General features: G+C 39.5%; 1 protein-coding gene across 12 annotated transcripts in view; it reads left to right on the top strand.

Moving 5' to 3' along the window:
- phldb2b (pleckstrin homology-like domain, family B, member 2b) overlaps window positions 1-9578 on the top strand; it is a 47197-nt gene extending 37619 nt beyond the window's left edge. For all 12 annotated transcript variants that reach the window (XM_048174276.1, XM_048174268.1, XM_048174271.1 and 9 more), the window contains 6 exons: window positions 818-1016; window positions 4811-4901; window positions 5242-5388; window positions 7683-7902; window positions 7982-8067; window positions 8271-9578. In XM_048174276.1, coding sequence (XP_048030233.1) covers window positions 818-1016; window positions 4811-4901; window positions 5242-5388; window positions 7683-7902; window positions 7982-8067; window positions 8271-8411 — 884 coding nt within the window. In that variant the 3' untranslated portion in view covers window positions 8412-9578. The remainder of the gene's footprint in view (window positions 1-817; window positions 1017-4810; window positions 4902-5241; window positions 5389-7682; window positions 7903-7981; window positions 8068-8270) is intronic.
- The last annotated feature ends 16896 nt before the right edge of the window (window positions 9579-26474 follow it).

Raw genomic sequence — 26474 nt, 5'->3', positions numbered from 1 at the left:
ATGTTTTTGAAAGAAGTCTGTTATGATCAACAAAGCTACATTTATTTGATCAAAAATACAGAAGAGCAGGAATATAGTGAAATATTATTACAATTTCAAGTAACTTGCATGGGAACATAGCATTTTCAATTTGAATATATTTTAAAACGTAATTTATTCCTTTGATGACAAAGCTGAATTAGCCATTATTCAGCAATTAATCAGCCATCACTCCAGTTTTCAGTGTCACATGATCCTTCAGAAATCATTCTAATATGCTGATTTGGTCCTCAAGAAACATTTTTTATTATTATTATCAAAGTTGAAATCAGTTAAGATTTTTATGGAAACTGATAAAAAAAATTTTCTGGATTCTTTGATGAATAAAAAGTTCAAAAGAACAGCATTTATTTGAAATAGAAAAATTTGTAGCGTTATAAATGTCTTTACTGTCACTTTTGATCAATTTAATGCATGCTTGCTGAAAAAAAGTATTAATTTCATTTTTTTTTTTTTTTTTTTTTTTTAATCTTACCCCAAACTTTTGAACAGTAGTGTAGGGTGTCAGGATATTATAGCACGGTGGCTGGTCTTTGTGAGCACAGTAAAGGGCCCCAGGGTGCCCTGGGCATTGCCCAGCCAGAGGACACTGAGCTAGGCAGCAGGAATGGAGAATCTGCTCCTGGGAGTGATGCTGCTCTCTCAGGTAAAGCAGAGTTAGCCCTGGAAACAGGCAGGAGGACTCATGGGATGCTTGATATTAAATGGTGCTACTTCAAAGTGTTCATTATTGCTGAATAAATTCTTGTTTTCTTTCATTGGTTGGTATGTTTCTTAGGACACAGTCAGCAGCACATTGGCGAGGAGCACAGAACGAGGTTGAGTGATCTCGGAGGCCGCGCGTCCTCGCAGAACAACGTCTACCTAGACTCCTATGGTTACCAAGACAACGGCCGTGCCTTCGACACGCTGAGTATGGACAGCTCGGACAGCATGGAAACCAGCATCTCCGCCTGTTCGCCCGACAATGTTTCCAGGTGAGGGAGTAATTCAAGTATTTTTTTTTTTTTTTGTCACTGATTCTATCTGGGTATATGTGTGCCCTCTAAAGTTAGATAAATCTGACAAAACCTTTGTTTGGTGGCATCTGGGGATTTTTGTAGTTATATTTTATATATTTTTTGGAGTTGTAAATAAAACAAAGATTATTGGAGTACATTTTTCTACCTTAAAAGTTCATGTTTAATTAAATGCGTTACATAACATTTCTTTTTAATTGTTTGAGCTTTACAAGCAACTTCTGAGTGAAAACTGTATCTGCGGCAACAACAAAAAAAAATTATATATTTATATATATATATATATATATATATATATATATATATATATATATATATATATATATATATATATACAGTACAGTCCAAAAGTTTGGAACCACTAAGATTTTTGATGTTTTTAAAAGAAGTTTCGTCTGCTCACCAAGGCTACATTTATTTAATTAAAAATACAGTAAAAACAGTAATATTGTGAAATATTATTACAATTTAAAATAACTGTTTTCTATTTGAATATATTTCACAAAGTAATTTATTCCTGTGATGCAAAGCTGAATTTTCAGCATCATTACTCCAGCCTTCAGTGTCACATGATCCTTTGGAAATCATTCTAATATGCTGATCTGCTGCTCAAGAAACATTTAATGTGTACAATTGTACAAAATATTTGTGTACAATATTTTTTTTCAGGATTATTTGATGAATAGAAAGTTCAAAAGAACAGTGTTTATCTGAAATCTAATCTTTTGTAACATTATAAATGTCTTTACTGCCACTTTTGATTGATTTAATGCATCCTTGCTGAATAAAAGTATTCATTTCTTTAATTTCTTTTCAAAAAAATAAAAATAAAAATTCTTACTGACCCCAAACTTTTGAACGGTAGTGTATAATGCTACAGAAGCTTTGTATTTCAGATAAATGCTGTTCTTTTGAACTTTCTATTCATCAAGGAATCCTGAAAAAAAAAAAGTACACAACCGTTTTCAACATTGAAAATAATCATAAATGTTTATTGAGCAGCAAATCAGCATATTAGAATGATTTCTGAAGGATCATGTGACACTGAAGACTGGAGTAACGATGCTGAAAATTCAGATTTGCATCACAGGAATAAATTACTTTGTCAAATATATTTAAATAGTACAAGTTATTTTAAATTGTAATAATATTTCACAATATTACTGTTTTTTACTGTATTTTTAATTAAATAAATGTAGCCTTGGTGAGCAGACGAAACTTCTTTTAAAAACATTAAAAATCTTAGTGGTTCCAAACTTTTGGACTGTACTGTGTGTATATATATATATATATATATATATATATATATATATATATATATATATATATATATATATATATATATATATATATATATATATATATATATATATATATATATATATATATATACACTTTTTTTTTTTTTCTTGAGCAGCAAGTCAGAATATTAGAATGATCTCTGAAGGACCATGTGACTGTAGACTGTGTCACAGGAATAAATTGCATTTTAAAATAATATCAAAATAGAAAACGGTTATTTTAAATTGTAATAACGTTTAATGATATTATTGTTCTTACTGTAGTTTTGATCAAATAGATGCAGCCTTGGTGAGCAGAAGAACATAACATTAAAAAAAAATCTTACCGACCACAAACTTTTGAATGTTAGTTTGTGTTTAGTTATAAATGGAGTAATAAACATAAAAATATAAAAAGAGTATTTGTATTTATATATAAAAACGACAGAAGTCTATGCTATGTGCCAGTTTAGATTGTATTGTGTTTCCAGACCTACAGACGGATCATATAAACTCTTGACACATACCATGTCTTTGTAATCGAAAACATCCCACAGCTCCTATTGTAGTTCAAGCCAAGAGTTCTGTCTGGGGTAAAAGGAATGAAATATTGAGGACAAGGGCAATGTGTGAGGAAAGAATAAAGAGAAAGAGGAACTGGAATCCAGGAACTGTATTTAAATGGGTGGACGTTCTTGTGTAGGTTACCATAAACCTCAAATCTGTTTGAGAGTGACTAGTTAAAGACTTTAGAGAGAAGACTTTGACAGATGAGACCACACAAGGTCATTTCTCAAAATGATGTGTGTTTATGCTGTATGCATATGTGCTGGAGGCAGTGGATCGGTGCTTGTGTAATTTGAGTGGTTTGCTTGAATAATGTGAGTTCTGAGGGGCCCGACAAGGACCGTTGGTACCCCCTCCTCTGCTCTGGGGATGGATCCACTCAGGTTACAGCAGGAACAGTTAGAGGAAACAGATTCAGGGTTTTTTCTCTCCAGTTTGAATGTAATCAGACGCAGAGCGCGGGTTCGGGCTGTTCTTGAGTCTTTGTGTAGTATGTTCCACTTCTCTCTGCTGGATCTTTGGGTTCTAAAGCAAGAATGACCTCTGTTCATCTCCGGCATCACTGGTAAGATACCATAAAGATGAAAGAACTCTTTGATGATGAAGGACATGAGAGGAATACAATGTGTGCAAGGGAATAGAAAAGATGGAAATAAGGTGGCCAGATGTTACCGCTTGGTGATCAGAAAGAATTCGATTTGTTTTATTTGAAATACACATAATGCATGGGTTTGATGTTTGCATGATGGGTTTGTCTTGATTTGCATTTTGGATCGTCTTTGAATTGTCTTTTAAATGTAAATTAACCAATAAAAAGACTTTAAAAGAAGACTCAATAAGACAATTCATTTTTTGATACTATAAGAACAAGAAAGACTTCTCAGTCATGCATGCAGAGACATCTTATTAACGACTGACAGCTGTCCGTCATCGTATTCCAAGACCAAACCAGTCAATTTCAGCTTTAGGCTCACCATGCATAGCATGTTCACAGAAACATCTAGAAAGATCGAATTGTACATGCAAGACTGGCACTGTAATTTTGAAATGTATCTGACAGCTATGATGTCATCAGTATTCATTAAGTGAATTCCAATTGGTCTTCCTTATGTTCATTTGCATGCGATATTGATTGGTCTTATTTTTTCTTAAATCTGCCTAACCATCTATAGCCACAAATGCAACTCCTAAACAGAGTTATGTTGATTTTTATGCACATCTGACAGAAAATAATGTTTTATTTGCGCAAAACAAATTAAGCTTAAACTTTGTTCTTTTCTTTTGTGGCTTGCATTGCAAGCATAGCCATTGTCTTCATGCAGATATATTTAGAAACATCACAAAAGCATCTGTTAGTGGAAAGCTTATTATTGGAGGGTATGTTTTATAGACAGTTGTTGTTTTGGGAATGCCAGTAATGACAAATGGGGCAATATGGGATTTCACATGGATGATGATTCCCATATATTCTTTAGAGGTGAAGGTTTTAGGGATAATATTGAGGAGCCAAGCAGTGAGGTAAAGGTTGTAGGGGGAAATTTGAAGTTTTACAGAAAGGAGGGGCTGGTCAGATCTATTCCACGTGTTCTTTTTGAAGTCTAAATGGAAAGCATCAGACGTCAGACTGTGGGCCGCACTCTCAAGATCTCTATGACTGGATTGTTAATGTTTTCCAGTGCTGACCAGCTTTATTGGTTCCTTCTGTGTTCTTCAGGATATATACATACATGCCAGTGCACATACGGCATGTTTACATTTGCAAGTGTATGCATTCTTCTCGCTGTAGGTGAAATGTAAAATTTTAGTGCCTAGTTTGGATTGTTTTGTTGTTGTTGTTGTTGTTGTTGTTGAGGCATTCACTCTGAGAAGTGAAACTTAATGCCACATCTCATATTTTTTCGGTAGCGCCAGCACCTCCAACGTTTCGAGGATGGAGGAGATGGAGCGTCTTCTACGGGAGGCTCAGGCAGAGAAGCACCAGCTCCTGGAACACAGGGTAATGAAACAGCCACACAAACCTGCCACTTCCTGCTAGAGTTGACATCAAGTTCACAGTCCAAGCTTTCAGCATGCCATAAACCCACATGAACTCCATTTGGCTTCACGGATCTTAAACCGTAAGCTTGTTTGCTCTGTTAGAAGTTTTCCGTTCAGCCATGAACAGCAACAAATTCAGCTTGAAATGCAGAAACACTGTGGGAATCGAGTCGTTCTTCCCGTTTCTGATGTTGTTCATGGGAGTTTGTGCTGGAACAGAGAGTGCTAATTGTGTGCAGCTTTAAAAAGAAACTTGTTTTGGTGCGTATCTGTGCAGTACAGTGTTATTTGTGTTTCAGGAGAGAGAGATGGAGAGCAAGAGCAGGGCCCTTGAAGAGGAGAGGAGACGGCGAGAAGAGCTAGAAAAACGGCTGCAGGAAGAAACCACCAGGAGGCAGAAACTCATTGAGAGAGAAGTGAAACTGCGTGAGAAACAGCGAGCACAGGTGAGTGCTGTGCTAAGACATGCATCGCTATAGAGTGCAACAGTTGGGTTCTGGAAGTAAAACTTGATTGATTTTGAATGATAACTAAAGACTGACCTACTGTGAACTACGAGGTTGTTAATCCATGTTATTTGCTTCTGATGATGCATTATTTCAGCTTATTTTTTTTTTAAATAATTTAAATTACAGTGGAATTCCTGGTGAAAAACTACATTACCCATGATGCTGTGTAGAAAATTAACCAATCAGAGAGTTGAAAAAAGCAACATGCTCTAAAATAGCTCTTTAGCTCCACCCACTCCCATGAAGCAATGCGAATGACTTAATCAAGTTGATCTCTTTACACTTTCAAAATATTTAAAGGTTATATTGCAATAAAGTTAAAATATATTGTTTTTTATACATATAATCAACATTTGTAAATTAGTAGTTTTATATTTCTCCATCGTTTTTAATTTGATTATGTTGTTTGCAATGCTTCATGGGATTGTAGCTCTTTTCCTCACTAAAGCCTTTAAAGGTGCCCTAGATTCAAAAATTTAATTTACCTTGGCATAGTTAAATAACAAGAGTTCAGTACATGGAAAAGACATACAGTGAGTCTCAAACCCCATTGTTTCCTTCTTCTTATATAAATCTCATTTGTTTAAACGACCTCCGAAGAACAGGCGAATCTCAACATAACACTGACTGTTACGTAACAATTGGGATCATTAATATGTATGACCCCAATATTTGCATAATGCCAGCCCATGTTCCCAACATTATGAAAGGGATTACACAAGGGCAGCCAGTATTAACGTCTGGAGCTGCACACAGCCGAATCATCAGACTAGGTAAGCAAGAACAACAGCGAAAAATGGCAGATGGAGCAATAATAACTGACATAATCCATGATGGCATGATATTTTTACTGATATTTGTAAATTGTCTTTCTAAATGTTCCGTTAGCATGTTGCTAATGTACTGTTAAATGTGGTTAAAGTTACCATCGTTTCTTACTGTATTCACGGAGACAAGAGCCATCGCTATTTTCATTTTTTAAACACTTGCAGTCTGTATAATGCATAAACACATCTTCATTCTTTATAAATCTCTCCAACAGTGTAGCATTAGCCGTTAGCCACAGAGGACAGCCTCAAATTCACTCAGAATAAAACTAACATCCAAATAAATACTTTACTCACATAATTCGAAGCATGCATACAGCGTGCATGACGAACATCTTGTAAAGATCCATTTGAGGGTTATATTAGCTGTGTGAACTTTGTAAATGCGCTGTAATATAGTCGACAGCTCGTGTGGCAGGGAGCACGCGATTTAAGGGGCGGCGCAGAGTGTAAATCAGTGCATTGTTAATGATGCCCCAAAATAGGCAGTTAAAAAAATTTATTTAAAAAAAATCTATGGGGTATTTTGAGCTGCAACTTCACAGACACAATTCAGGAGACACCTTAGACTTATATTACATCTTGTAAAAAAGCATTCTTGGGCACCTTTAAGTAAACAGTCTTGTACCTTTTGTATTTTTGTCTGATTTTCAAAAACTTTTTTGCTTTAAATCAAAGTTTGTAGTGTTGTGATTCACCTTGTAGCTGATTGGCTTAGTTCATGGCTTATAACCCTTTTAACAGATTATATTAAAATCCCTATGGGAAAAATGAATGAAAAAAAATACCTCTGGAACCAGTGCTGCTAAAAAAGGGGCAGGCACTGTTGCACTCTAGTACTAATGCTCATATTTAGGGTTAGAGATTAAACAAATGCCTAACCTTAAATATTAACTTTGTTTTGTAATTCGCCCTATTACATTTCAGACACAAGTGATGCCTAAAACCACATAAGAATACGCTAACAACATCACAGTAAAACGTTAAAACACTCGGAACACATTAGCAACCACATAAAAATTCCCTAGCAACAACAAAGAAACATGCTAAACACATTAGCAGCTACTTCAAAATATGCTAGCAAATGCTTAACTTGCTAAAAACACTCAAAACACAGTAGCAACCACATAAGAACAATCACAACACATTAGGAACTACTTAACACGTAGCAATTGCGCACAAACATGCTAAAACACTCAGAACACATTTGCAACCACATAAAACATTCTAGCAACTGCATAGCAACATGCTAAACATCAGAAACCACATGAAACACCTTAGAAACTGCATGACAACATGCTAAAACACTCAAGAACAGATTAGAACATTTCAAAATTATTCACAAATACTTCAATTTAAAAAAAATGGCTTTACTGTAACGTCCTACATGTCACCCTGTCGCAGTCTCGTCCTCTGACACGCTACCTACCTGTAAGAAAGGACGACTTCGACCTTCGTGGCCACATAGACTCGGCCGGCCACAACACAGAGACTTGTTACCACGTCTCCATCACAGAGAAAACCTGCAGGGGCTTCCTCATTAAGATGGGTGGCAAAATCAAAACCTGGAAGAAGCGCTGGTTTGTCTTCGACCGTAACCGCAGGACCCTAAGCTACTATGCAGGTCAGATGATTATTCACTTATGAAGTTGGTCGATTCAAATGACATAAGTATTGACTTTTTGTACTTTTTGTGGTTTCAGATAAACACGAGGCCAAACTGAAAGGAGTGATTTATTTCCAGGCCATAGAGGAAGTGTATTACGACCACTTAAAGAGCGCCCACAAGGTACTTTTCCTCTGGTGCTAATAATTATGAATATAATAAGCTTTATATTTATAGTAATAATTGATTTTGATTTTAATTAATAAATTATATAATTGATTAATTTGATGCTTTACTGACTTCAAGTCTGTAATAAGACAATTGTATGTTGTGGTGCTGCCCCCTAGAGGCCAAATTGTAATCTTCCGTGTCTCTCTCTCTCTCAGAGTCCAAACCCTTCCCTAACATTCAGTGTGAAGACTCACGATCGGGTGTACTACATGGTGGCGCCCTCTCCTGAAGCTATGAGAATATGGATGGATGTTATTGTAACAGGGGCGGAAGGATACACTCAGTTCATGATTTAGATGTTGTCTGCCTGCAGAGGAATAATATGTGCAGTGTGTGGATTTAAAAACCACCGGACTTGATCTGCACTCTTTCACATGCTGGTTTCAGTATTGACTCCTGGACTGAACTTATGTTATTATTTTGCGTTCGTGTCTGTTTTTCAATCTCAATCCACAGTATTGAAGCGTTTATCTTTGCTGCATTTATATTTTTTTATACAACATGATGGAATGGAGCACATATCCTATAATTGTGTGCGTGTGTGTGTGTATGTATGGCTTTGTGTGTTTTGGTATTTTGTCTGTCCGTTTGTGTGAAGAGAGAAAGACGTGTTAAATGATATTCAGTGCCAGTGTGCTATGTTGTGTGTGGTCTGTTTGCTACTTTGTGTGCAGGGCCTCAGGGACACACACATTACGATATAAACAGCTGTTCTGCCAAAGATGAAATTCACATTTACCACACGCTATAGAGTTTATGTATAGATGCGTGTGTTGGTATTTGCCACGGTGCCTTCAGCTCTATATTATACTGAAATGCCTTTATACTCAACATTCAGATTACTAGAAGGTGCTGTAAGACATGCATTTGTGGTTAAAAGCGATTTTAACACTACAGTTATTAATTATAAAAAGTCTCACAACTTTCAAAACAATAAAGCTGCTTGCCATTCAGGTATTACACAGATTCTAAAGGATAAAACGTCCTTTGTTTTGAATTATGCCACATAGAAACTAGGTTTTTAGTATGTTTTATAACACTTGATCATTTTATCGCAATGTATATGTAAGATTTGCATTTTTATGGTCTGTATTCAATGCTTTCGGTCCATTTTTAGACTATGATTACTTATATTTGGGTTTGGCCACAAGCCAAATCAAATTTTGATTTGGCTTATTTGTGGCTACAACATAACATATGCTTAATTTCATACAGATTGTGTATTTTTATTAGTATAAGTCCAATCTGATACGGAAGTGTAATTTCACTACCACTGACTAGCAGAAGGCGACAGCCATCCGACATGTGCTGAACATGTTAGCCATAAGCTTGCATCTGTGAATTAGACAGCGAGTAGTCTGTTTTGAATATTGTTAATTCTCATTTGAGATGAATATTTATACTTTTACCATGCATGCACCTTTATTTTTGCATATGCCAAAATAAAGCAGATGTATATTGTTTATGATCTCTGTGTGCTTAATAATCATGCTAAACCTTAGGTCGTTGTCAGTATCAGGGTTGCCAGGTTTTCACAACAAAACCCGCCCAATTGCTACTCAAAACTAGCCCAATTGCGTTTCAGGCGGGGTCCCCTGGTAAAAATTGCCTGATCGTAACATTTTTTAAAATGACAGAGCTAAAATTCAAAATTCTTTTTGTGGTTTCAGATAAACACGAGGCCAAACTAAAAGTGATTTATTTTCAGGCCATAGAGGAAGTGAAAAAAATTGTGCCCTCAAACTTATCCTCTGCTGCTAATAATTCTGAAATTAATAAGCCTCATATTTATAGAAATATTTACCTTTCATTTTAATAAATAAAAATAAAATAACTGTTATAGTAATAATAATATTTCTATATTCAATCAATTATAATTTAAATATTTTAATATTAACTTAAACTTTTCATATTTATTTTGGTTTTAATATATATATATAAAAACATTAAAACATTGAAAAAAAATTGTCTTTGATGATGTTTATTTTGATGGAAGATTATGAAAACTATTTTTTCTATACATATTTTTCTATAAATTACTAATTTGCAGTTTTGCTTTACTGACTTTTAAAATAAAATTAAGTCTGTGACAATTGTTTTTTTTAAATGATTAAAGAATAAAGATTTATTTTCCGGTGCTGCCCCCTAGAGGCCAAACAAATCTGTTTTAGTCTGCTCCTCCTGAAAGTACAGTAAAGGTCACATGTAGAAGAGGTTACGCAAGAGACCCTAGTTCATATATTCATGAACTAATGCATGTATATAGAAAATGAAAATTATTTCTATCTATACGCTGCCATTTACAAGCCATTTCACCCCCTGGCTCTTAATACATCGTGTTTCCTTCTGGAGCATCAGTGAATGTTTGAACCTTTTTTAATAGTTGTGTTTGAGTCCCTCAGTTGTCCTCAGCGTGAAAAGATGGATCTCAAAATCATACAGTCACTGCTGGAAAGGGTTAAAATATGCAAAAGATGCTGGAAAACTGAAAAATTTGCAGGATCTGGAGGATTTTTCTGAAGAACAGAGTTCAGTTTAACTGCTCAGAAGTGTTTGTTTACCACCGGCATTCGCTGTGTTATTAAGCCGGGCACACATTTTACGACTAGCTAAAACATTCTGACTATGCTCAACATACAGCGATAGTTTCCTGCTCCTGAAGCAGATTTATATACTTTCACATGGAATTTGAACACCGACTGTAATCGCAGACTAAACGCAACTGGCTCTGACTGGACGCGTTTGAGCGCGATCAGTCATAAGTATCAATTTACATTCATAATCGGCCTTACAATCGTTAAGCCGCGCACACACTTTGTGGATTCATTATGTCGGACTCACCGCAGGTGACTCATAATCTGCAGTTGTTACTCCTGTCTCCCGACAAAAACATTGCATGCAGCGCCTGTAGAGTGTGGAAAGTTACTAGAGCGCGCAGCCGCAGTCATGGCAGTAATTGACAAGCCAGAGGGCCAATCCGCGCACGTCTCTCACAATGGCAGTGATTGACAAGCCAGAGGGCCAATCGTTTACGCGATGATCGCGTAAATGATTGGCTGATGTTTTTAAGGCCCTACCTCGTGCACAGATGATGTATATTAATATTATTACTTTCAGTGCACCTAATAAATAGTCTTTTATCAGTTAGTAAAGACAGTTTCAAGTAATATTGCAAAAATGTATAAAACAAAACATCCTCTTTACCACCTTTAAGATCCAAGGGTTCCCAAACTTTTGAACGGGGTTATTTTAATAAATTCAGCTATTTTTTTGTCTTGTGGACTACATGTAAACATATTTTATGTAAAATATCTTACTCAGGACAGTACTAAACAAAAAAATTTGCATTTTGTATGATCTCTCTTGTTTTGTTAAAAATTTTCACATTTTCACAGATTCTGAAAGGGGTTCCCAAACCTTCGATCCCCACTGTATATCCGCCATGTTGTTACTGTCCTACCAGCGTCAGTTACGTCCCTTCAACTCCATTAACAAATCCTCTCCCGTGGCTTCATGGGATAGTAAAGTGTTCATCGTATGCGCACTTCAGAATCTCGCCGGAAGTAGTAAGTCATCCGAGTACTTTTCGCCTACTGTTTTTCGAAAACTATGATAATAGGCTTGTTAAGGCTGAGATGACTCTATATTTAATATAGACAGTTTTTGTGGCTCAGATAAGGTCAATTTTATGTTTATTTCTTTGCTCTCGGCTGACATTTGGCATTGCTGTGGCCTGCTTGTGGCCCATATCTGGCAAACAGAAGTGGCCCACACAAGGACCGTCATTCCACGCAGGATGTGGGCCAGATCTGGGCCGACACAATGTTGCTATCTGGGATTTGTTTCATTATGAGATTTCAATGACGGTCAGTTTTGTTCCTTTGTTCTTTTACGAGATTTTAAAGACAGTCGGTTTTGTTTCATTACGAGGTTTCAATAGTGGTCTGTTTTGGTCTGTTATAAGATTTCAATGACGGTTACTTTTAATCGGTTACGAGATTTCAATTACTTTAGATTTTAGTGATGGTCGGTTTTGTTCCATTACGATATTTCAATGACTGTCGGTCACATTGAAAAGAGAGAAAGAGAGAGATAGAGATAAATTAATAAATGTATAGGCATCGGTATCGGTATCAGCGAGTACTAGAAAAAAGTATCAGTACTCCTACTCTGTCCTTAAAAAATGGTATCGGTGCATGTCACGGGTGCACAAGAACAAGATGTAACAGATCCAAGTGCAGCATAAGTATTTATTTGGGAGTCCAGAAACGTAATCCAAGGCAGGCAAGAGGTCAAAATCCAGGTAATCAGTCCACAAAACAACAAGCCAGAGATATAAACAGTGCACGTAACAAATACACAACGAACCACAACCAGGGACAGACACAACTGAGATTAAATAGACAAACACTAATTAACAAACACAAAACAGCTGGGTGCAATGATGAATGGTAATTAGTCCAGGGAGTGTATATGGGAAATGTAGTTCATGAAATGAGTGAAACAATGAGTCCGGGAAGGAGTGCCCTCTAGAGGCTGAAGGCACTCTCACAGGTGATCGTGACATTACCCCCCCTCAAAGGAGCGGCTACCAGACGCTCCACCAGACAAAAAACAAAAACACAAAAAAAAACTCAGGAGGGAGGTGGACAGGAGGAGGATCAGGGGGAGGGATGGTGGGTCAGATCCAGGGTCCCCAACTGATAGCCAGGGTGGTGCTGGGGAACTGACCAGGCTGGTTCCAGCGGTTCTAGAGTCCTGGCTGAGTGCCAGGGTGGTGCTGGAGGAACTGACCAGGCTGGTGCCAGCGCCTCTGGAATCCTGGCTGAGTGCCAGGGCGGTGCTGGCGGAACTGACCAGGCGGGTTCCAACGGTTCCAACGGCCGGGGCAGTGGCAGCAGGGCAGGAAGCCTGGACGACGGTGGCAGGACAGACGGCTTGGTTGACGGCGGCAGGACAGAAGATCTGGGCGGTGGCGGCAGGGCAGAAGGCTTGGACGGCGGCAGGGCAGTAGGCCAAGGGTGCTTCATGGCCATATCAGGGAGAGCGGACAGCTCGGTGACGGCCTCCGTGGCCGTATCAGAGAGAGCGGACAGCTCGGTGACGGCCTCCGTGGCCGTATCAAGGGGAGCGGACAGCTCGGTGACGGTCTCCGTGGCCGTATCAGGGAGAGCGGAGGACTCAGGGACGGCAGCGAGCTCAGACTGGGGCTGCTCTGGGACGGCAGCGTGCTCGGGCTGGGGCTGCTCTGGGACGGCAGCGTGCTCGGGCTGGGGCTGCTCTGGGACGGCAGCGTGCTCGGGCTGGGGCTGCTCTGGGACGGCAGCGTGCTCGGGCTGGGGCTGCTCTGGGACGGCAGCGTGCTCGGGCTGCTCTGGGACGGCAGCGTGCTCGGGCTGGGGCTGCTCTGGGACGGCAGCGTGCTCGGGCTGGGGCTGCTCTGGGACGGCAGCGTGCTCGGGCTGGGGCTGCTCTGGGACGGCAGCGTGCTCGGGCTGGGGCTGCTCTGGGACGGCAGCGTGCTCGGGCTGCTCTGGCGACGGCGGCAGGGCAAGGCGCTTCGTTGGCGCCGGCAGGGCAAGGCGCTTCGTTGGCGCCGGCAGGGCAAGGCGCTTCGTTGGCGCCGGCAGGGCAAGGCGCTTCGTTGGCGCCGGCAGGGCAAGGCGCTTCGTTGGCGCCGGCAGGGCAAGGCGCTTCGTTGGCGCCGGCAGGGCAAGGCGCTTCGTTGGCGCCGGCAGGGCAAGGCGCTTGGAGAACCCACAGACAACCTCTAGAGTGGTCTCCAGGCCTTGTCGGACGGAGGAAGCCCTTTTCCTCCTTCTCCTCCGCTTATGAGGGTGAGGCGGTGGCTCACCCAACAAGGATTCACTGGCTGAAGCGGACTCACTGACTGGAACGGGCTCTGAAGTGGACTCACTGACTGGAACGGGTTCTGGAGTGGACTCACTGACTGGAGCGGGCTCTGAAGTGGACTCACTGACTGGAGCGGGCTCTGAAGTGGACTCACTAACTGAAACGGGCTCTGAAGATGACTCACTCACTGGAACGAGCTCTGAAGTGGACTCACTAACTGGAGCGGACTCACTGACTGGAGCGGGCTCTGAAGTAGACTCACTGACTGGAACGGGCTCTGACGTGGACTCACTGACTGGAACGGGCTCTGACGTGGACTCACTAACTGGAGCGGGCTCTGAAGTGGACTCACTAACTGGAACAGGCTCTGAAGTGGACTCACTAACTGGAACGGGCTCTGAAGTAGACTCACTGACTGGAACGGGCTCTGGAGTGGACTCACTGACTGGAGCGGGCTCTGTAGTGGACTCACTGACTGGAGAGGACTCACTGACTGGAGCGGGCTCTGAAGTAGACTCACTGACTGGAACGGGCTCTGAAGTGGACTCACTGACTGGAACGGGCTCTGACGTGGACTCACTAACGGGAGCGGGCTCTGAAGTGGACTCACTAACTGGAACAGGCTCTGAAGTGGACTCACTGACTGGAACGGGCTCTGAAGTAGACTCACTGACTGAAACGGGCTCTGGAGTGGACTCACTGACTGGAGCGGGCTCTGTAGTGGACTCACTGGCTGGAGCGGGCTCTGTAGTGGACTCACTGGCTGGAGCGGGCTCTGTAGTGGACTCACTGGCTGGAGCGGGCTCACAGGCTGGAGTGGGCTCTGTAGTGGACTCACTGGCTGGAGCGGGCTCTGTAGTGGACTCACTGGCTGGAGCGGGCTCTGTAGTGGACTCACTGGCTGGAGCGGGCTCTGTAGTGGACTCCCTGGCTGGAGCGGCCTCCAGGCCTCGAAAGATGAAGGAAGCCTTCTTCCTTCTCCTCCTCCTCCCCTTACCGGGGTGAAGCTGAGGCTCAGTGCCCACTTCCCCTGTGCCTTCTGAAACGGACTCATGGGCTGGAACATTTACACTGGTGACGGCCTCCGTGCCCGAATGAGGATGACTCTGCGAAGCCCGTTCTCTCCGACGGCTGAGATAAGCGGCAAATCTCCAGAAGTCTACACTCCGTAGCCCCTCCATCTCACATTGGGGCAACGGCTCATCAAGGCAGCAATTAAAAAGGTCTTTCAAAGCCGCATCATTGTAACTCCGCCCCACCGCCATCGCCCAAAAGACCTTGGCAAAGCAGCCTACCTCCCATCCGTCTTGCCGTAGGGCCCTCAATGTCCGAAGTTGAGCCATCCGCTCCTTACCGTGGACCGGGAAAGGGATCCGGAACTCCATGCCGCTGGATCTATATTCGGGTGGTTCGTTCTGTCACGGGTGCACAAGAACAAGATGTAACAGATCCAAGTGCAGCATAAGTATTTATTTGGGAGTCCAGAAACGTAATCCAAGGCAGGCAAGAGGTCAAAATCCAGGTAATCAGTCCACAAAACAACAAGCCAGAGATATAAACAGTGCACGTAACAAATACACAACGAACCACAACCAGGGACAGACACAACTGAGATTAAATAGACAAACACTAATTAACAAACACAAAACAGCTGGGTGCAATGATGAATGGTAATTAGTCCAGGGAGTGTATATGGGAAATGTAGTTCATGAAATGAGTGAAACAATGAGTCCGGGAAGGAGTGCCCTCTAGAGGCTGAAGGCACTCTCACAGGTGATCGTGACAGTGCATCCCTAATAGGGCATGAAAAGAATACTATATTCAGAGATGAGAGAATAAGGCCACTGTAAGATGATGATCATATCATTATCTATAAGCAACCAAATTCATCTGATCAGATTTGTTTTCTCACAATTTTAGTTATGACAAATGTGCATTCAAAACTCAGTTACAACAATTGGAAAAAACTAAAGTTAAAATATCAAGGGTCAGGAGCCCAACTAAAGCAAGTGCTTACCTGTGTAACGGTGACTTCAGACTTTATTTTCAATAAAACATCAACACTTCATTAAGTAATTTTGTATAAAAGAAATAAAGTCAGAAATAAAGTGGTTTGTAATAAGTGGAGATGCTGAGATCTAGAGAGATCTGTTAGTGTTTAATGTTCTGTTTCTGTTATCTGAGTTTTGTGAGGTTACCATTGTGCTGGAGACTAGAGCCTGTGCTTCAGTCAGTGATGATCCAGAAACACTGATGTTCGGCTGCATGTTGCTTTATTTAAAGACAGTAACTGTGTAGTTATACAGTGATACAGTAGTTACATGCATGTGCTGTTGTCAGCTAATGACTTACTGCAAGAGATTTCTATTTTACAGAAAAGGTTTCATAATAATAATCCAGGAAATACCTGTGAAGTGCATTTTTTTGTAGGACATTAAAGAAAATTTTGTTTGAACAGCCGCGTTTGTTAACCAATTTAGCTCTAATTTCTAGCGGGGTGTGCCACATCGTGTGTGGTCTGTTTGCTATTTTGTGTGCAGGGCCTCAGGGACACACACATTATAATATAAACAGCTGTTAGTGGCAAGTGGTGCTCACTGCAGAGCCAAATGACATCCAGCTCCCCCTCTCTAGATGTAATTTGTGGATTCAAGTGTGGCTGGACTGTCAAGCTCCACCATAGAGGGAAATATATAAGAATCATCAGAAGAAAACCAAAGAGAGAGAGAGATTTTCTTGATCCCAAGAATTTAGCTTCAGGTTCAGCCAGCGCTACAACACAACAGGCCTTTAATAATTTCACACAGTTTGTGCAGGTTTACTAGTCCAAGTGTAATTTCACTACCACCAGCAGGGGGCGACAGCCATCCGACACATTCACATGTACTGAACATAGCCATAATCAGTAGTGTGTTTTGAATATTAACACTTATTTGAGATGATTTTGTTTACCATGAATGCACCTTTACTTTAGCATACAGCAAAATAAGGCATATATATACATGTTTATGATCTCCTGTGTACTTGATAAGACCTAATGTCTTGTGAGTATGTTGGTTATTATTGGTCTAGACGTCTTACCTCGCTCCTCGCCGACAAACAAGACACGCTGGACTGAAAACAAATTAAGGATTTGAGCAATAACAGGGTGGTGAGTAGATTAGTCGGGTTGTTTAGGATTACTCCACAGACTGAGTGTTCTTCCAGGTCTGAATATTAAACTTTCTTCTCCATGTTACTCCAAAAGACGACAGATAAACAGACGTTCTTCAATTAGAATATAGGCCTATGTGCATTATCATTTAACATCCTCTGAGCAGGAGTGTGCGTGAGTGTTGAGCCCTGAAGGGCTGCTCTCATTTTTCATGTACAGCCTTGTTAGGATTTGAATGCTGGGTTTAGACTGTCTGACATCATCCATGCTATGATTAATGTCCTATATTTGGTTTTCTTTTGTGGGAATACTGTCCTTTACATGTCTTTCTTTTTGAGAGCATGCACAGGATTCTCCAAGGAGGAGGTGCAAACTCGAGCCAAGCAAATCGTTTGTCAGTTTCCTTTAAAAGTGTACTTTCTTATAAAGGTGTCTGGGCCACGGTGTTCCCAATAAAACATCCTGTTTCCATCTACGTCCTTTGTGTAGTCCATCACCTCACTCTTTCAATTCCCCCAGTTTCTCCTCGTCTCCCTCCCTCTTGACAGCACTTATTTCGTTCCTTCCCTCAATTTCAAGAGAGGCGTTTGGCATCTCAAACGAGCCTAATGTATTGAACGCATCCTCATATATTAGCAGGGGAAGGCGCAATTGGGCCTCATGTTGTCAAGCGTCGTCCTGTCTTTTTCAAGATAATTGATGCTAGAGAGATTCTGATTCAAATGCACTTACGTCTGTCCTCGGAGAATACACATATGGACATTTTCCTCAGGGTTGATCCTGAGGGAGTTTCCACATGCATTTTAGACCCCCATCTGCAGGTTTGAGGATGGCAAATACATGAGGTGCATCTTAAAGGGTTAGTTCACCCAAAAATTAAAATAATGTCAATTGTTACTCACCCTCATGCCATTTCTACACCCGTAAGACCTTCGTTCATCTTCGGAACACAAATTAAGATCTTTTTGATAAAATCTGATGGCTCAGTGTGGCCTGCATAGCCAGCAATGACATTTCCTCTCTCAAGATCCATTAATGTACTAAAAACATATTTAAATCAGTTCATGTGAGTACAGTGGTTCAATATTAATATTATAAAGCAACGAGAATATTTTTGGTGCACCAATAAAACAAAATGATGACTTATATAGTGATGGCCGATTTCAAAACACTGCTTCAGGAAGCTTCGGAGCATTATGAATCTTTTGTCGAATCATGATTCGGATCGCGTGTCAAAACGCCAAACTGCTGAAATCACGTGACTTTGGTGCTCTGAACTGCTAATTCGACAAAAAAGATTCATAACGCTCCAAAGCTTCCTGAAGCAGTGTTTTGAAATCGGCCATCACTATATAAGCCATTATTTTGGTTTTTTTGGTGCACAAAAAATATTCTTATCGCTTTATAATATTGATATTGAACCACTGTACTCACATGAACTGATTTAAATATGTTTTAGTACATTAATGGATCTTGAGAGGGGAAATGTCATTGCTGGCTACGGAGGCCTCACTGAGCCATCGGATTTTATCAAAAAGATCTTAATTTGTGTTCCGAAGATGAACGAAGGTCTTACGGGTGTGGAACGGCATGAGGGTGAGTAATAAATTACATTATTTTAATTTTTGGGTGAACTAACCCTTTAAATCACATACCACCTGAGTAGGTACTACATTTAATTAGTAATGAACTTTGAGTGTACGAATGTGTGTATTATGAGTTAAATCTGGAGAGTAATCAGCAGAGCCGCATAGCTCGACCTGCTGGTAAGTAAGTCACATCAATGATTGCTCTGGCTTAATAATTAAGTTTGGATCGTTTTCAAGCCCAAGTCTGAACTTTAAACTGCACAAAAGTTTATTTATTTTGTCTGTCAGCTCCTAGGTGTGTTAGTCGAATCAAATATGTGTTATTTGTGACAATAAGATGAAGAGTGTGTTTATTGGCCTACTTGTGAACTCCGAACTTCTGTTTATTTTATTAAGACTTCTCATGCGACATCGATGCACTGCATTCTGATCAGCCTTTTGGTGCTGTTTTTCCCAGTTTTGTCTTGTCCCAGGCCCAGTAAAGCAACTCTGAGTGACCTGATCTCAGCCTGAGTTATTCCATCCAACACGCACACAGTCACACGTTTTCATTTGTCATGTGACCTGCAGCATCAGTTGTGTCGCTTCATTGTCATTCAGTAGCAAGTACTTTTCACCGACTGTTTTACAAATACAACAAATTCTGGCACACTAATCATTTCATCTACTGTATAGTAGGGAAGTATGCATATTCAGACACAAAGCTGCATTCTAGCTATGCTAGCAAAATGTGTCATTGAGTTATGAAAATGAGAATTCAATTAGTAATTCATTTCTCATTAGTGCAGTGTTCTTAGTCAATTTGTAGTAGGCTGCATCCAAAATTGCATACTCTCTGAGGTACTTCTTTTCAATAAGTAGGCCTAATTACTTTGTGACTGTTAAAAAGTATGTTCGATATAATATGAATGTGTGTAGTATAGTATGAATGCAATCCGGATGTACTATATTCATCATGTCTTTATTATGTGACCTACCTGTGTATGAAAGGAGCATGTATGAGCTGAGCGTGCAGAGTAAGCGCAGTTAGAAAATTTGACTATGATGATTCAAATTTACATCATGTGTACTGTACACATACTCTATTGTTCATGTAAAACCAAAGTATACTTTGATCTTTAAAAAAAGCTATTTTAAAGAGATGTACCCTTCAATTCTTCCCACATTAACTTCCTGTTTCAACTGGAATTGGCAATACAAGAAAAAACTGCAAATCAAACCATTTCATGAGGTTTTTAACCCTTGTGCAACCTTATGGACATTTTTGTCCATTTCAGTTTTGTTTTTTGTTATAAGTGTGCCTTTGTTAATGCCAACTACATGAATTTTGGCTCAGGTGTTTATTTTTATTGGAATTTTAACTCAGGACCTTAAGGACAAAAATGTCCACATTGAAACCCATTAAAACTGCAATTTTTTAACCCAGGGCCATTTGACTATAAAATGATACAATATTTGCAAATATTACATTTTTACCATTTTTTACTAGATTGTGCCATATTTTCAAATTTGGCATATAAAAGAAATACTCGTTTTATTTGTGTTTTCTGCTTATGCATATTATAGAGTCAATTTGAAAAATAATGCAGCTATAATTGTGTGGGTATGTTGGTAAGGATGTCAGAGTGTAGTTTGCATGTGTTTACTGAAAATTTAATGTGTGTAATTAGTTTAAAAGAAATTATATTGTACTGGCAATCAAAAATCCCACTCCATGTATGAGTCAGACCCTTGGCAGGGTCATAGGGCCATGTGAAAACTATGAAAAAGGTCAAAAAGGTCAGACCAAACACGCATCTTAACCCTTGATTGCACTTTTTCACTTGTTATTGTTTTTGTACGGAGATAAAAGGTGCGCTTGAATTTGAAGTAAAGTTCAGAAGCCCCTAAACACATTGTTTTAGTTTTCACCACAAGAAAATGCTGATTGTTTAGTCTGGTAGATTTTATACAAAGTTTGAGTTCACACAGGTGTTCTCACAACCAAACCTATAAATATGTGGTGCTTGTGGGGTTGATCATTTCATTGTTTGCAAGATGAAGAGACTCTGCAGAGGAAGCTCTGAAGCTAGTGTTGCCCACTGACAGTGAGGTGCATTAGAAGCTGAGGATGTAAAGAAACTGATTTGTAAAGCGTTAAAATTCTGAAAATGAATGAATGTTTGGTAATTATGAATAGAAGAGATGCTGATAAAAAAAAAAAAACTGTCAGTGAAATATATAATATTTCTATGACAGTTTTTTGGCATGGACATTTTTGTCCATTATGGACCTAAGTGTTAGTTTTTGTAAAAAATCTGACACTACATAAAAAATATAAATGCCTCAAAATTAATGTTGTTGTTCTTCATTGACACACCCAAGACTCTAATAAGCAAAGAAAAAAAAAATCTGCTTAGCATTTAGTTTAAGAAAATAAACTACTATTTTTAATTTTTTCATAAAAAAACACCTATGGCATTATGTAAACAAACCAGCATTTAAAGGGTTACAGTTCTTAAAATTAATGAACGTTTGGTATCTATGGATAGAACAGATGCTGGTTAAAAAATTGACATCAGTGAAAGTGGAAAAAATATTAATAAATCATATTTTTATGACATTTTTGTCCATTTTGCACCTATGTGTAACTTTTTTTTTTTTTTTTTTTTGATGCACAAGGGTTAAGGTCAGATACCTGTACATGAATCTTGCCATTTGACATGTTTATACCTAGCTATAGCATTGCTGAATGGTACAGACATTTAAAGGTATACTCTATCGTCTCCTTGATTATTGTAGTCTACAGTAACACACTGACCAAATTTGTAATGTTTGTACACTTTTGTAATTTGAGTATGCTGATGTAATGAGCTCTTGAGTGAGCCTTGAATGACTTTCACACAAATCATGAATATTTAATCTGGCTATTTTTAGTTAATGGGTGAAGACTCTTTACGCTTTAGCTGGTGAAATTACAGGTTAGAGACTTGCGCTTGGTAATGACTCAATGTCAAAGGTGTCACAGCTGCTGTTTTGTGTTCTTTGCTCAGTAGGACTATCATGTGTACTAACTTCAGGCAGTTCATCTGCAAGTGAACATGACCTCAAGCCTTTGTATGTGTGTGGCAGTCGTTTTTTGAGGGGTTGACTTAGTGGGGGAGGGTCCATGGTTAGTAAATGTATGGATGGAAGGAGTGTAGGCCTAATTTAGCCCCACCCTCATTTTTTTTGCATGTTCGTGGTGGTCCACATATATGGTGGGGGGCCCAGCTGGTGTCCAGCTGCAGTGTCAGATAAGCCTTTCCCTGTCCTGTCTTGTGTGGGATCGTGATTGTGTTTGATTGGTGTCTGCTGAGTGGGTATTTTCTGTAGACAGTGATTAAGCAACTACGACACCAGCAGCCAAGCAGCACTTTTCCCTCAAACACACACAAAAGCTCAGATTTTCACATAATTTAGTCACATAGTCATCCAATGTCACAAGGGGGAAAAGAAATTGGCAAATAAATAAATGTGAACATAAGCGTCGATTTATGATCCTTTCTAACTTTTATTTCTTGAGATCATGTGACCTTGAGCCTCCATGTCAGTGGCAGTGATAGGAAACACAATGCTGACCAATCTTGAGTGAATTACTGTTCCATGGTTCATTTATGTTCATTGAACCGTGACAGGGATCCATCAGTGACACTACTGAGGGTTCTTTTGTCAAAAGAACATCACATTAATGTCTGCGATGGTGCTGTAAATTGACGGCGCAGCACAATCAGGTTAGAGATGAATCGTTTGCCCTTTCATTATTTCCCTGCTCTCTCTTTCCAGAATGAGGGATGTAACGATGTTAAGTTGACAGAGCAGATGAGGCTAATTGATAGTGTATTGATTATATGGATTTTTAAAAAATGTATCCACCTCTGGAGGCTTTCCTCCTCAACTTCACGCTTGAGTTCAGACTGCGCTTGAGTGACTGCGGTGTATATTAGTGGCTCACACCACAGACAAGGCATAAATAACTTGCAAACTCGTGGAAAAGAGTCATTTTGTTCCTGCTGTTTCAGAGATGGAAGACACGGCTCAGATAGAATGAATTATACATGTAAAGTTTGTGAAGTGGATTTATTATTGATGCTGATAGAAGCTTGGGAAGAAACAAGGACTGTAAGGAAAGGAAATGACATCATCCACTGGGTAGAGAATGTCAGAATTGGTGTATGTGAATATGAAGAAACCAAAAGTATTGTTTTCAAAGCGTGAAACTGAAGAGAAACTAAAGGGTGTGTTATTCTCATGAGGTTGCAGCAAATCAAAGAGTGTGAGTGTGAAAAATTAGATTTGAGTTTCCCAAGTGTGTGAATTTGCACAAACTCACACTGCACCATTCTCACTCCAATCAGTGTCCTCAAAACTCTCCGTCAGCCACGCGTACCCCCCCCCCCCCCCCCCCCGGCCCCACCTCCACCTCTCATTGGATGACCTACTGAGGTTGCCATGGAGATTTGTGTAGTAGGGCAAGCGTGTGAATGAAGGGTGCAGATTTTGAATGGCCAAACCCCCTGTGATATAATTTCATATGCACAAAAACACAGATTTCTGATCACGCAATCCTAGTATGTACAGTGATGCAGCCAAACCAACAAATCTCACTCTTAGGGTTTTTTTTTTTTGTCCATTCCTGGTGGCCCGACGGTGTCGTCTGATCTTTACTGAGAGGGTGGTCTTGGCGCTTACTTGGTTGCCAAGGCATCATTACCAAGAAAATTATATATTTTAATATATATATATATATATATATATATATATATATATATATATATATATATACTGTTTAGAATTTTGATGTAGTTTAAAAAATATATATTTTTAAATTTTTAAATTTAGTAATTTTCTTGGATTGTTAAAATAATTATTTCTTAAATTACTTTTTAAAATGGCAAAGCTGATTAGCATATTACTCAATTATGTTAGGGGCCGTTTACACAAAAGTTTTCAACTAAAAATGGAAAAAAATGTATGCATTTTGGCTGTTCATTTACATGACAATGGTGTTTTGGGGGCCAGAAAATGGCAAACTTTTCACTTTTGAAAACGGGTTTTAAAATTTTTGAAAACGATACTGTTATCGTCTACAAAAATAGCCTACAAAAATACAAATTTGTGAAAACGGTGACAACATGCACATGCATATTACGAATTCAGTCTAAAGGTGCATAGTTTTTTGGGGGTTTTTTTACAAAGTGACATCGCCAACTACTGGCTGTAAGGCATTATACAGCATTTTTAGTCGTTTTCGTGGATCCATGTGAACGGGGATTGTTTTGACAACATTGTCATCTGTACACGAAAAACTTTTCCATTTTTAGTACATCTTTGTCGTGTTAATGTACCCTTAGGCCACATCTACACGAAGCCAGTGCTTTCCCTAGCCGATTGTTTTTCCTCGTTCTAAAAAAAAAAATCTGTAAACACGGCGTTGTCTCACGAAATATCTCCATACACACGAAACCACTCAAAATGATATAGTATACATGCCAGACCAGTATGTGGTGCTGTAATTCTGCCACAGAGGTACACTAAAAACAGAGAAGAACCCTGCGTTCCATTCGGAAGGGCTCATCCCTATGCCCTAATCCCTAGGGTTTACCCTCCGGAATGAGAGCTTCGAAGGGATGAAGGGTGAGAAAAAAAAACCTTTCTTTGGAACGGACTTCTGCATCATCTTAACGAGACAATTAAAGAGGAGTAGATTGTGCAAGCTGCACCCTTTGTTTAACATTAGTTTATTTATTTATCGCATGTAGGCTACATTCAATTGTATCTATGTATTTTAAACATTTGAATGGACTGATAAAGGGGGCTGTAAAGTATTTTTGTTTAAGTACAATGTCGTTTTGACCATAATAATGTACCAAATCTAACTCGTATAAATATTACAGTAGTACATTTATAGGTAAAATCAAACTCCTATAACCTCCTGCTCCCATTCTGTGACATCAAACAACTTCCCTGTGCAAAGGATCATGGGGGCCCGAAGTGTCCATCAGTTGTACCCTTCGAAATACTTCATTCCGAAGGGCCCTTTGAAGTGGACAGTTTTGAGCACTTCAGTTTGGAACGACCCTTCAATATGGCGACCATGATTATTTTCACTCCGAAGTGCCCTTCGGAGGGCGATATATCCCGTTTGGAACGCACCGCATGACTTGGATAAACGTGCATAAACCTTGCGCGCTGTATACAGAATTTAGTAAAGCTTAGTAATAAAGCTTCACTTTAGTAAAGCTAACAGGCTCGGTGGCTTCTGCAGCACGAACACAAGCATGTAGTCCGCCGTTGTTGTTGTTGCTGTTACGAGACGTAGCGATGTCACAAAATACAGATTGGCTGTACACACGGAAATACAAGGATGTCATTTTCAGATTTATTCACTCTGGGAGTGTTTCAAAAAATAGCAGACAAAACGGCGTTATGATACATAATTTTTATGTATACAGCTAAGCACGTTTCCGTGTGGACGGGCTCTGAGATAAGTCAAATTTAGGCATGTGATTGAGTGATTTCAGCTATAGCATTTTATACAAACACTTTTTACCTAAGCATTCAGCTTGAGGATATAAATAATTTTCTCTGGAAGTTGTATTTAGAATCCACTTGGCTTGGAATTTTCTCTGTGTGACTGGATTTTAGCAGGGAAATAGAACGGAAAAGAGGAGAAAGAAAGGAAGCAGAGAAAGCAAAAGATATTAGAGTTCTAATGTTACGTTTACTCCGTATCAGGTTATGTGTCAACTAAAAGCAGTCAAACAGGAAAAACAGGGAGCATTTCACTTACAGCACTTCAAGTTCAAAACAAAAGTTCAGTCTTGGATAGCAGGCAAACCCTTGAGAAGTTTTAAGCAACCGCTTCCAGTTTCCCCTGGAGATGAAGGAAAGAGTGTTTCTGAGAAAAGAGGGGCGTGAGTGAAACTATCCATGGACTTTCAACTCGAGCTGTTCAGAGAAATGTTGTCCTATTTGTCCTATGTTGCTACATTGTGTATTTCTGAATTATTTAGCTTTTAGGATCATAACAGCCCACAAATGTAGTATAGTGAGATGGCTTTTTTCACCCCTAAGAGCCATTTGACATTTGGGGTGTACTTCAGACAATCCTCCACTCAGTCTTGAATATACAGCACTCTTTCTCTTCCTCTCTTTCACTTGTTTGTGTAAATGCACTCGTATGTATCTTCTCTCTGTTCATTGTAATCAAATTCAGTTTAATTCCACCCAAGCAAAGCGTCTTCTAAATAGACCCCCTTGCTTACACTCACTCCATAACAGAGTTTTTTTTGTCTCTGCTTCCTCTCTCTCTCTTTTCTGTCCTCTCTCACATTAGCACATGGCTAAACAAAAGCCACAGGATACAGGATGCAAGGACAGAGAACAAGGAGATGTCGTAACTATAATATTATGTGGGCAAATAGCAACATGTACAGTAATTCACAGATATTTAATTATATTATTGTAGATTTTTTTAGACAATTTGCCAGATTTATGGCTCTTAAAACTATGAAATGTACATATTTTTACTGTCTGTTAAAAAAAAGAAATAACATGATATATACACTACTGTTTAAAAATTACAGCACCTTCAGAATTTGAATAAAAACATAAAGCAAAAACACGCATGCACATTTTTTATTCAGCATTTTGTAGCATTTTGCTTCGACCAAAGTGACTTAACACACCTGACATGATCATTAAGATTTACCAACTCGTAAATACAAACTTCGAAGTACTTG

Source organism: Megalobrama amblycephala, linkage group LG22 (assembly GCF_018812025.1).
Source record: "Megalobrama amblycephala isolate DHTTF-2021 linkage group LG22, ASM1881202v1, whole genome shotgun sequence".
In the NCBI taxonomy this organism is placed as follows: domain Eukaryota; kingdom Metazoa; phylum Chordata; class Actinopteri; order Cypriniformes; family Xenocyprididae; genus Megalobrama; species Megalobrama amblycephala.
This window is presented reverse-complemented; position numbering and strand designations above follow the sequence as displayed.